Source organism: Nycticebus coucang, chromosome 6 (genome assembly GCF_027406575.1).
Source record: "Nycticebus coucang isolate mNycCou1 chromosome 6, mNycCou1.pri, whole genome shotgun sequence".
NCBI lineage: Eukaryota > Metazoa > Chordata > Mammalia > Primates > Lorisidae > Nycticebus > Nycticebus coucang.
In genome coordinates this window covers 1,248,404-1,263,804 of record NC_069785.1, presented here as the reverse complement: position 1 = coordinate 1,263,804, position 15,401 = coordinate 1,248,404, and the positions used below count along the sequence as shown (strand labels likewise).

General features: G+C 52.7%; 1 protein-coding gene across 2 annotated transcripts in view; it reads left to right on the top strand.

Annotated features, from left to right (window-relative positions):
• The first annotated feature begins 4,622 nt into the window (after nucleotides 1–4,622).
• MTA1 (metastasis associated 1) overlaps nucleotides 4,623–15,401 on the top strand; it is a 53,843-nt gene continuing 43,064 nt past the window's right edge. The window contains exon 1 of one of the 2 annotated variants that reach the window (XM_053594116.1): nucleotides 4,623–4,853. In XM_053594116.1, coding sequence (XP_053450091.1) covers nucleotides 4,826–4,853 — 28 coding nt within the window. In that variant the 5' untranslated portion in view covers nucleotides 4,623–4,825. The remainder of the gene's footprint in view (nucleotides 4,854–15,401) is intronic. The other variant, XM_053594117.1, reaches the window with a different exon arrangement.

The window sequence follows — 15,401 nt, the reverse complement described above, 5'->3', positions numbered from 1 at the left end:
AAGGGGCCAGCAGCTTGGAGACCCTGGCAGGGGTGGTGTGGCCACAGAGGACTAGCAGGGGTGCCTGTGAGATGTAGTCTGTCTTTTCTGTGTGCCACCAGGCAATGCCTAGCACTGCCCCTAATAAAAAACATGGCTTAGGCCAGGCATGGTGGCTCACGCCTATAATCCTAGCACTCTGGGAGGCTGAGGTGGGTGGACTGCCTTAGCTAACAGGTTCAAGACCAGCCTGAGCAAGAGTGAGACCCCCACCTCTAAAAATAGCCAGGCATTCCAGCAGGTGCCTGTAGTCCCAGCTACTAGGAGGCTGAGGCAAGAGAATCACGTGAGCCCAAGAGTTCAAGGTTGCTGTGAGCTATGATGCACTCTACAGAGGGCGACAAAGTGAGACTGTTTAAAAAAAGAAAAAAATGTTTGGCACCTGCAGTCCCAGCTACTTGGGAGGCTGAGGCAAGAGAATCCTTTGAGCCCAAGAGTTTGAGGTTAATATGAGCTATGACGCCATGGCACTCTACCCAGAGTGACAGCTTAAGACTCTGTCTCAAAAAAAAAAAAAAAAAAAAAAAAAAAAATTTCTGGCTTCGCAGAAATTCTTGCAATACAATGAAGAGTGCAAGGTTTTTTTTTTTTGTAGAGACAGAATCTCACTTTATGGCCCTCGGTAGAGTGCTGTGGCATCACACAGCTCACAGCAACCTCCAACTCCTGGGCTTAAGCGTTTCTCTTGCCTCAGCTTCCCGAGTAGCTGGGACTACAGGCGCCCGCCACAACACCCGGCTATTTTTTTTTCGTTGCAGTTCAGCAGGGGTCGGGTTTGAATCTGCCACCCTCAGTATATGGGGCCAGTGCCTTACCGACTGAGCCACAGGCACCACCCAAGAGTGCAGGTTTAAAAAAACTTGTCCATGGGTGATGCCTGTGGCTCAGTGAGTAGGGCGCCAGTGCCATATACCGAGGGTGGCGGGTTCAAACCCAGCCCCGGCTGAACTGCAACCAAAAAATAGCCGGGTGTTGTGGCCTGTAATCCCAGCTGCCTGGGAGGCTGAGGCAGGAGAATCGTGGAAGCCCAAGAGCTAGAGGTTGTTGTGAGTCCTGTGTACATCATGGCACTCTACTGAAGGCGATAAGGTGAGACTCTGTCTCTACAAAAAAAAAAAAAAACTTGTCCACAATCTAATCACTCAACAGCTATTAACATTTGGTTAGGTTACTCCAGATATTTCTAAATGGATATATGGAAATGAAAGGATATATGGAAACATAGAAATGAGTGTAGAGCCACTCCTTATAAATTTTTTTTTTTTTTTGTGACAGAATTTCACTAAGTCACCCTCAGTAGTGCCGTGGTGTCACAGCTCACAGTAACCCCAAACTCTTGGGCTTGAGCAATTCACTTGCCTCAGCCTCCCAAGTAGCTGGGACTATAGATGCCCACCTGCCACAAGGCTCGGCTATTTGGGGGGGCTATATTTTGGTTGTAGTTGCCTGGTAGGCCGGGGCTGGGTTGGAACTCGCCAGTTCCATGCCTGGAGCCCTAGCCATTGAGCTATAGGTGCCGAGCCATTTGGCTATTTTTTTGTTGTAGTTGTCATTGTTTAGCGGGCCAGGGCTGGGCTTGAACTCGCCAGCCTCAGTGTATGTGGCCAGTGCCCTAACCACTGAACCACGGGCACTGAGCCTAAATTTTCTTTTTTTTCCCTTGTAAATTTTAAAATATTTCAGAGAAGGGAGGCGCCTGTGGCTCTGAGTAGGGCGCCAGCCCCATATACTGAGGGTGGTGGGTTCAAACCCAGCCCTGGTCAAACTGCAACAAAAAAATAGCTAGGCGTTGTGGCAGGCACCTGTAGTCCCAGCTACTCAGGAGGCTGATGCAAAAGAATCGCCTAAACCCAGGAGTTGGAGGTTGCTGTGATCTATGACGCCACGGCACTCTACCAAGGGTGATAAAACGAGACTGTCGGCGCCTGTAGCTCAGTGAGTAGGGTGCTGGCCCCATATACCGAGGGTGGCGGGTTCAAACCCAGCCCCGGCTGAACTGCAACCAAAAAATAGCCAGGTGTTGTGGCGGGCGCCTGTAGTCCCAGCTGCTTGAGAGGCTGAGGCAGGAGAATGGCGGAAGCCCAAGAGCTGGAGGTTGCTGAGAGTCCTGTGACGTAATGGCACTCTAAAGTGAGACTCTTGTCTCTACAAAAAAAAAAAAAATGAGACTCTGTCTCTAAAAAAAAAAAAAATAAAATAAAATAAAATAAAATATTTCAGAGAAAAAAATTAGTGCTGAAATCAGATGAATGCTGCTTCACCCCAAATTTAAGATTCTCCTGCGATTACCTTCAGACATTGCCAAAACATTAAGAGATGGGCACCATGTTTTCAGCAGCAGTTTCAACTTAGTGCCTACTGGTTGGCTGTGAGTGGGCGGTACTGACACGTCTTCCAGTTCACTCTTGTCGTTTCCCACACCAAGACCTGTGGTGTTGACATTCCACTGTGACCTCTTCACCCTGGGTGCTAGTGCAGTGAGCTCATGCCAGTATTTGGACCACTCAGATTCTTTGTTTTGATTTGTATCTTTGTCAGCTATACTTATCTTAGGTTTTTGTATTTTTAAAATGTCTTCCTGAGGCTACTATACTTGCATAAGTTGGCTGTGGAAAAGAGTCTTAGGTTGTACTTTCTTTCCCTAAGAATTTTGTTTTTTTTTTTTTTAGAGACAGACTCTCACTTTGTCACCCTAGGTAGAGTACTGTGGTGTTACAGCTCACAACAACCTCCTGCTCTTGGGCTTAGGCGATTCGCTTACCTCAGTCTCTGGAGTAGCTGGGTCTATAGGCGCCCACCACAACACCTAGCTATTTGCTATTTTTTTTTTTTTTTTTTTGGTTGGTGCAGCTTGGCTAGGGCCAGGTTTGAACCCGCCACCCTCCGCATATGGGGCCAGCGCCCTACTCACTGAGCCACAGGCGCCACCCTCCCTAAGAATTTTGTCTTCAGGCTTTGAGTGTTGCTGGAGAAATCAGCAGCCAACTGATCTTGTCCTTGTATGTGATTTGCTCCTTCTGAAAAATAGTTACATTAGTTTTTGAAGTTTAGTAACAGGCAAGATGGTCTCAGCGTAAATCATGCTGTATGAGTTTCTCTGGAGCAATGCACGGGCTCTGTTGTTATTCCAGGGAAACTTTCTTGCAGAATATCTTTGAATACTTTTTCCTGCACCAGGAGCCTTAGGCTGGGTTTCTGGGCACCTGCCACTCCTACTATGTGCAGCCTTAGGGGTCCTTCTGAATAAAGGTCAGCTCAGGACACTCAGGGCCTTCTAAGCAGCAAAGCCAAAGTTCTCAAAGGCCCCATGTGGGCCTACATAGGATGTCGTCCTGTGGAGTCACTGGCCTCTTAGCCCTCTCCAACCCTTCCCTGAGCTCCCTAATGGTGCTCCTCCCTGTTACTACTCCCTGTCCCCTTACCCTTAACGACTCATGACTTTATATGTGATCATCTAGTCTTTCTTGTTTCCTGCCCAGCTTGCTAGGTCTTGCACAGAACATGGGGTGTTCCTCAGTGCTATAGTCTACCTGCCCGCCCATATCCTCACTGCAGCCCTGGGGTGGGCTCCTGAGCTCCAGCTCCCATCTGGAATGCTTCCACTGCCTGTCACACAGGGACATCCCTCCAACTGGAGGCCACAGATCTTCATCTGAGCAGACTGCACAGTGGCACTGCACAGATCAGCAAGCTGGAGCAGCCCCCCCCCCCCCCCCAGCAAGCCTCCTTTTCCTCACCTCGGAGAGACTGACAGCACATGCCTCCAAACTCCTGGGATGGATCCCTTTCTCTGTGTTCTCTCAGATCCCCGACGGGTGTCTGGGCTGCTGGGCTCTCCGCTCTCCTTGGACCTTACTTAAAACGAGCAAAAACACAGGCTCACATATTCTTCGGGTGCTGGGAAGGAGGCTGCACCTCCTCCAGACAGGACACAGTCCTCCCAGCACCCGCCTGCTGGGTCTGTGTGGGGTCAGCAGGTCTCTGCACCCCAACCTCTGGTGGGGGCCTTCAGAGGGTCGCTGAGTCTTTGGTCCAGACTATACCAGCTCAGGAACCTGTCACACTGGGGCGGGGGCCACCACTACCATTGACGACCTCGGGGGCTGGGCAGCAGAGCAGGGACACAGACCACCTCACGTAGGTTAGCCTGGAAGAGAGGTGTGGGACAGATCTCGGGGCCAGTACGCGCCAGGGACTCAGGGAAGATCACCTGAGGCACGGGAGTGCTCACCAGGGACAGGGCGTGCGGAGGAACCCTCACCCGCGGCGCTGGGGAGGATCTACCGGGGCTCCGGGGCTGCCCCCCGGGGAAGGGGTGCCGGCGGGACCACCTGTGTGTGTCGAGAGGACCCACCAGGGAAGGTGCGCGCAAGGAAGACCCCAGCGGCGCCGACCGGCCCGCTGGGAAGGATCCCCTAGAGGTGACGGGAAGACCCAGAGCGCAGGGGCGCGCGGGGACGACGCTCGGGCGGCGGCGGGCTACCGGGCAGGGGCGCGCGGGCGGCCGGCAGTGCGAGGTCGGCTAACGGCCCGCGCGGTGGGCGGCGGCGCCTGAGGCCCCTCCCCGCCCGCGGCCGCTCCTCCTCTTCCTCTCCCGCCCGCGCCGCGGCCCTCCCGTCCCTGCGCGGCCTCGGCGGCCTCGGCGGCGGCGGCGGCGGCGGCGGCGGCAGCAGCGCGGCCCCTTTAAGCCCCCGCGCCCGCCCCCGCCATCGCGCCTCCATTTTCCCGGCCGCCCGCGCCTGGCGCCCGCCCGCCCCGCGGCCCCTCCGCCGCCGCCGGCCCGGACATGGCCGCCAACATGTACAGGGTCGGAGGTAAGGCCGCGTCCGCCTTTATGCGCGGGCCGCCACCGCCCCGGCCCCCGCTCGTCGGTCCTCCGCCGCCCGCCGCCCCGCACCACCTCGGGCCCCCGCGCCCCTACCACGTCCGGCACCCACCCCGCACCCGCTGAGGCGCCCCTGCCCAAAATGGCCCCTCGGGCCGGCCCCATCGGGCGGCGGCAGTGGGCGCCGGGAGGCAGGGGCTCTGCCCACCTGTTGGGGCCGGGGGAGGCCCGCCGGGTGCAGGCGGGGTAACTCCAGGGCGCCGGGGGTGGGCGGGCGGGCGCCGGAGGCACTGGAGCATCCCGGGGACTGGGCTGAGGGCGCTGGGCCCAAATGGCTAGAGGCGGGGAGCCTGAGGAGCACGTGGCCTTGGGGGGCTCAGGGGAGGAGTAGTTCGGGGGCTCGGGGGGCGTGGGGTCCCCACGGGGCCAGCGCCTGTGTGCGGGCCAGACGTGCGTCCCCCCTGGGGGTGGGGAACCCGATGCCAGGGGGCCACGTTCTTTAGCTCGACCTGCAGCCTGGGCCTAGGGGCTGCCCCTGGCGAGACTGCCTTGCGGGGTCTTCAGCGGAGCGATCCTTCCAAGAATGCCTCTAAGTCACCCCCAAACTTTTCACTGCTTCCCCCTCACCCCACCCCTCAGGGGGGCGCTTTGCGAGGGTTGGAGAGAGGCAGGAGGGCCCCACCGTCCTGGCCTCAGGGGCACCCCCTTCTTCTGGCTTAGGCCCTGGGAGCCTGTGTCTAGGCCTTGCCCTAGTTTGTTGGGGGCGGGGAGGTGGGGGGTTGGGGGGTTCAGGCTGATCCTCTGGTGACAATTCTCAGGGCAATGGGGCCACCTTGTGTGTGTCCTCCATCTCACTCCTAGGTGTTTGGCCCTCTCTGGGACTCTGAGACACCTCCTTGGGGTCCCAAGATCTCTGTGTGGAGGAACTCCCAAGCTTGGCGTCTCCCTGCCCCACCTGCATGGTACTACTGGCCAAGAAGTCACCTCCTCCTTATCCCCTCACTGGACTGCTCCCCTGATCCTGAGTGCCCAGGATGCCCTGATGTCTCATTTGAGCATGGCCTCTGGTGCCTTTGATGCCCTCGTGGTCTGGCTGGGCCAGCCCTGTGACCTTGGGCGCAGTGCCATACCTGTCTGTGAAATGGGCAGTTGCCTGACCAGAGACTCCAAGCCCCTCCTGCCACCTCATGGGCACAGTGGGCCTGAGCTCCTCACTTTAGCCTCACACCTGTGCTCCTTGCCAAGTGCCTATGTAGACACTGGAGAGTTGAGCCCTCCCTGCACACAAGGAGGAGCCTGGGGTGCAGGGGCCCTGCATAGGGCCTGTTCTTGTTCTGTCTCCCAACCTCAGAGACTCTGGTTTCTTGCCAGGCCCTGCCTGCAGCTCCACCCTGGCAGGGAGGGTGCCCAGTGCCTGGGGGCTCCAACAGGCCCACTGTACTCAGGTTTTGGGATTGGTCCCAGAGTGAGGGTGGGGGAGGCCTGGACTCGAACTCAAGGTTCTGTGCCCTGTGGTGGCTCCCCCAGGCATGCCTGGTGCCCGCCTGGACATAGTGTTGGCTGATGGATGTCTACTCCCTGCCCTGCACGGGTTTGGGAGGAGTCCCCCCCGGCCTGCTCATACCCTCCAGTCTCCCAAGCCCTCTGCACTCCCCTCCTGGGGGCTTCACTGCCCAGGCACTGGGGTGTGTGAGTATGCAATGACTTGGACTCCTCGTCCCTCTGAGCCAGCGGTTCCAGGCAGAGGTGGTCCTTCTTTTCTCTTTCTGTAATGGAGGAACATGGAGAGGTCCAGACCTGGTCCCTCGGTGTGGGGCACCTTCAGCGACTGGCTTGGGCTGCATGTAGCCCCAGGCTGCCTTGGTCCAGGGCCCTGGCTGTGCTGCCCTGCCTGGTGTGCTGTGGTGGAGTGTGTGGCCAGGTGCACTCATGGGGCCCCCAGGCGCCCTCCCTGGGCAAGACTCCCCTGCAGGTCTGAGGGCAGCTTCCACTCAACTGCCTTTTCCCACAGAAGAGGATGGGGAAAGTGCATCCAGCGGGTCCTATGGAGCTGCGCACTCGCAGGTCAACTTCCCATCCCAACTGCTTTCCACAGGTCTGGATCACAGCGGCCCACTGGGGGAGGACCAAGTCAGGGAAGAGCTGGCTCCTGCTGACTCCTCTCAGGGACCTTGCACATAGAAGCACCAGATCTAGCAAGGGAAAGTTCAGGATACCTGGTCCAATTTGAATTTCAGATAAACAGTAATTTCTTAGTGCATGTCGCAGGTATTGATTGTATGGGACATCCTGCGCTAGAAACTGTTATCTGATGTCCAGTTATCTGGGCATCCTGCCTCTCACCTACCAGGCTGCTGTGGGTGGGCCAGACAAGGTAGTGGGGTCAAGATTCCACCATCTCCCATGGGGCTGAGGGTGCCTAGTGCGGTATTAGTGTGCGTCTCCTCTGGGCACTCTCGGTTGGAAACAGAAAATTGAGGCCACTGGCTCACCTGAGCTGCCCCCACAGGGCTGTGTGTTACAGGCTTTCTGTAAATTGGGGGGCTGTTGCCATTTATGCTTAGGTATTTCTCTCTTTTTTCCCTTCCATTGTGAAAAGTTATCACTTTTTTTGCTTGTTTTTTTGTTTCAATTTTAACATACCTAGAAAAGATGATGGGAGCTGCAGAATCTACAGGGCTAAGGAACAGCAGCCCGTCTCCAAGTGCCCGAGAGCACACCGTGGGTTTTGTGCTTGGCTTCCTCTATTTGTATGGTGGAGTTGTTAGAAATGCTTCTTTTGTTTTTTTTGTTTTAGTGAGGTTTTTTTTTTTTTTTTTTTTTGAGACAGAATCTCACTATGTTGCCCTGGGTAGAATACCGTGGCGTTACAACTCACAGCAATCTCCAAACTCTTAGGCTTAAGTGATTCTTCTGCCTCAGTCTCCCAAGTAGCTGGGACTACAGGTGCCCGCCACAACACCCAGCTATTTTTTAGCAGGCCTGGGCCAGGCTCTAACCCACTAGCCTTGGTGTATGTGGCTGGCGCTGTAACCACTGTGCTACAGGCGCCAAGCCTAGGTTTTTCTTTTTAATTTAAACTTTTTGACAAAGATGGGACATTCCAGACTTGGAAGCAGCAAAGCAGTTCCCAGGGCCACACCTACCCCTGTCCACAGTCACCTGCCCATTTTCCTCTATGACACCAAATGCCATAGGGCCAGCCTGGGTAACATAGCGAGGCCTCATTTCTACAAGAAAAAAAAATTTTTAAAGCTTAGCGGAGTGTTGTGATGGGCACTTGTAGTCCCAGCTACTCAGGAGGTTGAGGCAGGACAATCTCTTAGTCCCTGGTGTTGGAGGCTGCAGTGAGCTGTGATGACATCACTGCACTCCGGCCGCAGGAGACTTGTACAAAAAGCTAGTGCTTCTTTTTGACCTGTGAAGGCAGGTGGCACACGGCCTGTGGAAACGGCCTCAGTAGAAATTCTATAGGTGAAACGTGGGGCTCAGGGGTGCCAGGCTGTCACTGGCCAGGATGACATTGTGGGGTTGTCCCAAGCCGGCTCTGAGAGGGTGTGCCACTTAAGTGCCACTACACCAGCAGCCACGTGCAGGCCTGCTCCAGGGTGAGGGCAGGTCCATGTCTGTGTCTGCCTTTTCATATTGTTTTGAGAGCAGATTTGGCCACTAAACTAGGATTAACAAAAGAGCAGCTTTTGGGCTTGGCACTGGTGGCTCAAGCAGCTAAGGAGCCAGCCACATATACCTGAGCTGGCGGGTTTGAATCCAGCCTGGGTCTGCCAAACAACAATGACGGCTGTAACCAAAAAACAGCCAGGCGTGGTGGCGGGCGCCTATAGTCCCAGCTTCTTGGGAGGCGGAGGCAGGAGAGTTGCTTGAGCCCAGGAGTTGGAGGTTGCTGTGAGCTGTGATGCCACAGCACTCTACTGAGGGTGACAGCTTGAGACTCTGTCTCAAAAAAAAAAAGGCAGCTTTCGATCTGGAACATGGAGTGGTCCAGAGGACTGAGTCTCCCAGCCTGAGCCCCTTTCTCCATGGCTCCCAGGGGATGGCCTCCAGGAGACCACAGGTACTCGCCCACCCCGAGCCCTTCTGCTGGGGTGTAGCACAGGCAGGCCACCTCTTGAGGATTTAATAATCTAAAAAGTAGCATTCATTGTCTTCCTGCCTAGGGCTCAGTGCTTCCCTGGGCTCCTATGGCTCTGCCAGCCCCAGCCTCAGGTAGGCCATGGCTGGGCACTTAAGGCAGGGTGATGGCAGCAGGCCTCGGGCCGAGTGGGGGCTGCTCACACAGCTGTGGGGTATGCCTCAGTGTGGCCCCTGAGCCTTACCTACGTCCACAGCCGTGGGGCTGCTGTGTCTTCTGTTCAGTTACATCCACAACTGTGGGGCTGCTGTGCGCTCTGTTCAGTTGTGCTCCTGGGGTGCCCACAGATGAGCTCTGCTCCACAAACCAGCCCTGTGTCTGGAGCAGCACCTCCTTGTCCACCCCCGCCCCCGCAGCATCCTGCCTGGCTGAGCTGTTGGTGACTGGTGATTGTCTCAGGGATGATCTGTTGGTGACCGGTGACCGTCTCAGGGGATGATCCTTCTGAGGAGTGGATGTGCTTGGTGTCCTGCTTATAACTGATTAACTCCCCCTCCCCACTGTGTCAGGGCCACCTGTAATCTGCCTTGGGCTTTGCTGCTCTTTGCCAAGACAATCTGGAAGCCTGAGGAGCTCGGGGCGACCACACAGCCCTCTAGCTGCTTGCAAAAGGGTGTCTTGGTCTGCCTCCCTGTTTCCCCGAAAATAAGACAGTGTCTTATTTTAAGGTGTGCTGCCAAAGATGCACTAGGTCTTATTTTCAGGGAACATCTTATCTTTCCTGTAAGTAGGTCCTATTTTCAGAGGATGTCTTATTTTCGGGGAAACAGTATTTTAGCTCTGCAGGGCACCCTGGTCAGGCTCAAGACCCCTGGTTAAGGCAGAGCCCTCCCTGGGGCCTGACTTGGGTGTCCCTGCCCTCGTGGGTTCTCATCACAGCTACCTCTGACACAGGTGAGGGTGCAGGGTCAGAGCTGAGCTGGCCATCCATGTGAGTCATGTCCTGTTGAAAACAAGCCTGGGGCCTGTCCAGATTGGTCCTCAAGTCAGCTGTGTGGTCCCTGGGTATGCTGGGCTCATCTCACCTTTAGAGGAAAACGAGGGGGGCCAGGGGTTGTGTCCTATCCCTTCATTGAGCAGATGCTGTGTCACCTGTGGAGGTCAGCCTGCAGCCCTTAGGGTCTGGTGCTGCTCCTAGGCTGTTACCACATCCCCCAGAGTCCTCTGGGGTTCCTTGGATGGTGGGTGTGGAGGTGGGAGGCCCTGTGAGGACAGGCCAGCTTGCAGGAGTGCCCAGGTGAGGCAGGTGGGAGCACAGGGCACTGCCCAGTGGCAGGGCCAGAGGAGCCAGGGACTTTGCTGTGGACTGCTTCTGTTTCTTTCTGTTCTAGCCCCAAATGTTTGTGTTCCCAAGTCTATCTGTCTCTGACCGTGGCAGCCCTGGCTGTGGGTGGGCAGGGGCCCTTCCCTGCCTTGGCCTGGGAGGCGGGAGTGGGTTCTGCTGGCCTACCCTGTGCCCACAGTGTAGCTCATGTTACCGCTCTTGGGGGACATTCTATTGTGGCCTTATTTGTAACCCCAAAATCAGTATTCATGGCAGTTTTCACAGTCATTTTCAAATATGGACAGAGCCGCAAAAGTTTGGGGCAAGGGACACCCTGCACTCTCATCTCTGCTTATTAGTGGCATGGTTTTTTGCATTTGGAGCTTTGGGGTGATTTTACTATTTATTTATTTTTAGACAGAGTCTTCCTCTGTCCCCCCTGGAGTGCCATGGCGTCGTAGCTCATTAGTAGTGTCCAACTCCTGGGCTCAAGTGATGCTGGAGTAGCTGGGACTACAGATGCCTGCCCCAATAATTTTACTTTTAAAATGGCCCGAGGCAGGGCGCTGCAGTGCTGCTCGCTGTGCCTAGGCGCAGTCTGGGCTGCGTCCTGTGCAGGACATGGGTGTGTGACAGGCTTCCTTTAGACGGGAGGTAGGTGAGTGGGTGATGGCACATGCTAGATAAGGTGTCTTTACAGGGAAATGCACATCAGACAAGATTATTCTATATTGACTGGTTGACAAAAATGTGGGCTGGAGGCTGGTAGGACCCTAATACAGGGTGTTTCCCCTGAGAGCGTTGGGGAGCTGAGTGTTAGCCGTGACTTCACAGGACATAATTGCCGTGGAATGTGGCCTCTGTGGGGGGTGTGTGTTTAACTTAAAGTCAGGCTTATCGAGGTGTGTGACTAACTTCACACACAGCAAACCTGTATGTGTATAAAATTCTATGATTTTTGACTCATGTGCACAGCTCCGAAGTTTCTCTTGTGCCCTCAGCCCCTCTTGGAGCAGCTCCCAACACTCAGCCGTCATCCTGCCCCTGCAGCCTTTTGCTGCCTGGGACGTCTTATGAACGGAGCTGCACAGGGTTGACAACGCAGCTTAGGATTGATCGCTTCTGCGCCAGCAGTCTCTCTCCTGCTCCTGCTGAAGAGTGTTCTGTTCATGGGGTGCCACGACGGACAATCGGTGATGGACAGTTTTCAGGGGGGTTATGAGGAAGGCCACTGCTTTTGCTTTTGTTTTTGTTTTTAGAGACAAGGGTTTGTTTGTTGCCTAGGCTGATCTTGAATTCCTGGGTTTGGACAATCCTTCTGCCTCAGACTCCTGAGTAGCTGGGACTATAGGCAGCTGCCACCACGTCTGGCTTGTGCTCCGATTTTTATATGGACATGTGTTCTTATTTCTCTTGGATAAAAATGCCCAAGGTTGGGGTTGTAGATTGAATGGTAAGCCTATATTTAAAGTTTCAGACTGGAGAAATTAGTTTTCAAAGTGGCTGCACCATTTTGCTTCACTGCCAGCAGTAAGAGTTCCAGTCACCCCATCTCCTGTCAGCCCTTGATTTGTCAGTCTTCCATTTTTGCCCAGTGGTCTAACAGGTGTGCAGGGCATCTGGTCAGGGTTAAATTTGCATTTTCCTGATGACAAATGAGCTTGAGCACCTTTTCATCTGTTTGCCATTCATATGTCTTAGTGGAATGTCTATACAGATATTTTGCCCATTGGGGCTTTTCTTGTTATTGTTGGGTTGTGAGTGTTTTATATTCTAGATTTCAGTCTTTTGTGAGTTGTGTTTTGCAGAGTTTTCTTTTTTATAGTTTGTGCATTTTGTGTATCTAACAAATCTGCTTTACTCAAGGTGACAAAGACTTCATCCTGTTTTATTATAGAATTTTTATACTGTTGGGTTTTAAGTTTATGATCCTTTTCAAGTTTTTGTATGAGGGTAAAGGTTAAGATTTTTTGTTTTTGCATTCAAGTGTCCACTTGTTCCCTTCCCATTTGCTGTAAAGACTGCTTTCTTCATGCCCAGCCCGGTGGTGTGCGCCTATGATCCCTGCTGTTGGGGAGGCTGAGATAGGAGGATCACTGGAGCCCAGGAGTATGTGTGAGTCCTACCTGGGGAACACAGTAAGGCCCAGGCTCTTAAAAACAAAAGTAAAATAAAAAGCCTAGTTTCGCCATTGGATCATCTTGGCATCTTTGTGGACAGTCACGTTGCTGTGTCCATGGCTGTGTGTGTTGGCTCTGCACGTTCCCACTGATCTGCACGTCTACTTTCCAGCTCACGTCTCGATTCCTGTGGCTTTATAGTAATTCCTGGAATCAGGTAGTATGACTCCGCCAGCTTTGTTCTTCAAAATTGTTCAGCCTGTTCTAGTTACTGGTGTTTCCTTTATAGAATTTATAATTGGGCTCAGCGCCTGTAGCTCAAGCGGCTAAGGCGCCAGCCACATATACCAGAGCTGGTGGGTTTGAATCCAGCCCAGGCCCACTAAACAGCAATGACAACTACAACCAAAAAATAGCTGGGTGTTGTGGCGGGCGCCTGTAGTCCCAGCTACTTGGGAAGCTGAGGCAAGAGAATCGCTTAAGCCCAGGAGTTGGAGGTTGCTGTGAGCTGTGACGCCCAGAGTCTTGAGGCTCTGTCTCAAGAAAAAAAAAAAAAAAAGAATTTATAATTGGCTTGTTGATTTCTACAAACACAAACAAGAAAACTTGTGGAATTTTGATTGTTTGGGATTGTATTGAAAATACAGTGCCAGGCACACCTTGGAGATACTGTGGGTTCAGTTCCAGACTACCAGAGTAAAGCCAATGTTGCAATAAAGTGAGCTGTGTGAAGTCTTTGTTTCCTCGTGCATATAAAGATTATGCTCACACTTCACTGTTATTTATTGAGTGTGCAATAGCTTTGCGTCTATAAAAATGACGCACATGCTTCAAAAATGCTTTATGCTGCTGTCACGTAGAAGAAAGGGTGAAAACAAAACTTCATTGGCCAGAAATGCTGGCGATCATTTGAGCCTCCAGTGAGCTGACCTGACAGGACGGTGCCTGCTGAAGGCGGGGCTGACTGTGGCAGTTTCTTAAAATAAGACAGCAGTGAAGTTTGCCACATCAACCCATCCCTCATTCACAGATTTCTCTGTAGCGTGGATACTGTTTGACAGCATTTTACTCATAATAGAACTTTCAAAATCATAGTCAGTCCTCTCAAACTCTGCCATTGCTTTCTCAACTGAGTTGATGGGATACTCCAAACCTTTGTTGTCGTTTCAACATCGTTCACTGCATCTTCACCAGGTGTAGAGTGTGTCCCCAGGAACCAGTGTCACGCTGCGGTGTAGAATGTGTCCTAAGGAACCAGTGTCACGCTGCTTGTGTAGTAGAGCAGATCGGACTACTCAGCTTCTACTTCTGACAAATATTCACAGACTTGATAACTAAATCCATAAGGTCAAATGCAGATCACTGCCGACTGGTTCAGTGAGGCATGACATATGCAAATATTTACCATAAAGTACTTGCCAACAGGTAACAGAAGGAATAACTTAGGCCTTAAGCACCTTACGTTTTTAACAAGCTTTGTAAATCTGTCCAACCAAGCCCTTTCCTGAGCCACCATTTGTAACACACCTCAGCAGATCTTACTTTAAGATGCAGTAAATTAGGACTGCCTGGTCCGTGCTCACTGTGTACACAGCCTTGTTCTTCAGTAGCTTCAAGCACAATCTGATGCCAAAAATGAAAACAGCAGACCAGTATCAGCAACACGACCGCTCACTGAGAACCGCGGAGACTAACCGCAGTGCTGTCCGCGTCCACCACTGCTGCCTGAGTTCTCTCTTTATAAGGCTAACACCTGAAACAGGCTTATTTCTTCTGGACACATTTCCATAGCTGCTGCAGTTAAGCATGATATTTTTTATTTTTAAAATTATTATTTTAATTTCAGCTTAATGCGAGGGTACAATCAACCAAATCACAGTATTTGTGTTTGTTAAGTAGAGTCCCTCTTGTAGCTATGTCTTGTACCTGAAAGGTGTGCCATACACCCCTACATTGTGCCCATTCAGTGGGAGCACCCCAAACCATCCCCCTCGTCCCCAAGTTTGAATTGGATTGAGTCTTTCTTCTCTATGGGCATGAATTAGATCGTCTACTGGCTTCATATTAATATTGAGTACATTGGATTCTTGCTTCTTCGTTCTTAGGATACTTTACTAAGAAGAATGTGTCTAATTCCATCCGGGTTAATACAAAAGATATAAAGTCTCCATCTTTTATGGCTGAATGGTATGCCACGGTATACATGTCGCTGCAGCCTGTTCATTCACTGCTGAGTTGATGGGCATTTAGGTTGTGTCCTCGTCTTGGCAACTGTAAATTGGGCTGAGATAAACAATCTAGTGCAAACCTCCGTGTGATAAAAGGACTTTTTTTCTTCTGGGTAGATAGCTAGTAATGGGATTGCAGGACCAAATGGAAGGTCTAGTTTCAGTTCTTTGAGGATTCTCCGTGCTTCTTTCCAAAGAGACTGTATTAGTTTGCAGTCCCACCAGCAGTGTGAAGTGTTCCCCTCTCTCCACCTCCACACCAGCGTCTGCATCAAACCCAGTTTCACTGCCTCTTTGCTGAGTTACTCAGAAACTCACTGGATTGCACAGTGACTTTGGTCTTTCATTTGTGAAGTTCTGCGTAATGAGATCACTCGCTTTGAGATTTTCTGACTTTTCTGACCATTGTCTTTCTGTGGCTCTGGAGTACGGTGGTCATGGTGACGTGCACTGTGCTCCTTCTCCACAGCTCCTGTGTCACGGGTCTCGAGCAGCACTTTGCTGTCCTGGGCAGTGACCGGTAGGGTACATTCCACTGTGACTTGAAGCTGCAGTATTCAAAGGCTATTCATTTTGAAACATTTTTTCTTTCTTTCGTGGATCTCCCTTTGAGAAAGAATTTTCTGTTTTCCGAAGTCCACTCTTATTTCCACAGGATGGGCTTGTTGAGGATGCTGATGAGTCGTGGCTGTGTCGGTGAGCTGCAGCATGTGGGGCAGACGCACCAGCGACAGCTACACCCCTGAGAAGGGCGGGAAGTGTGCATTTGGTCTGT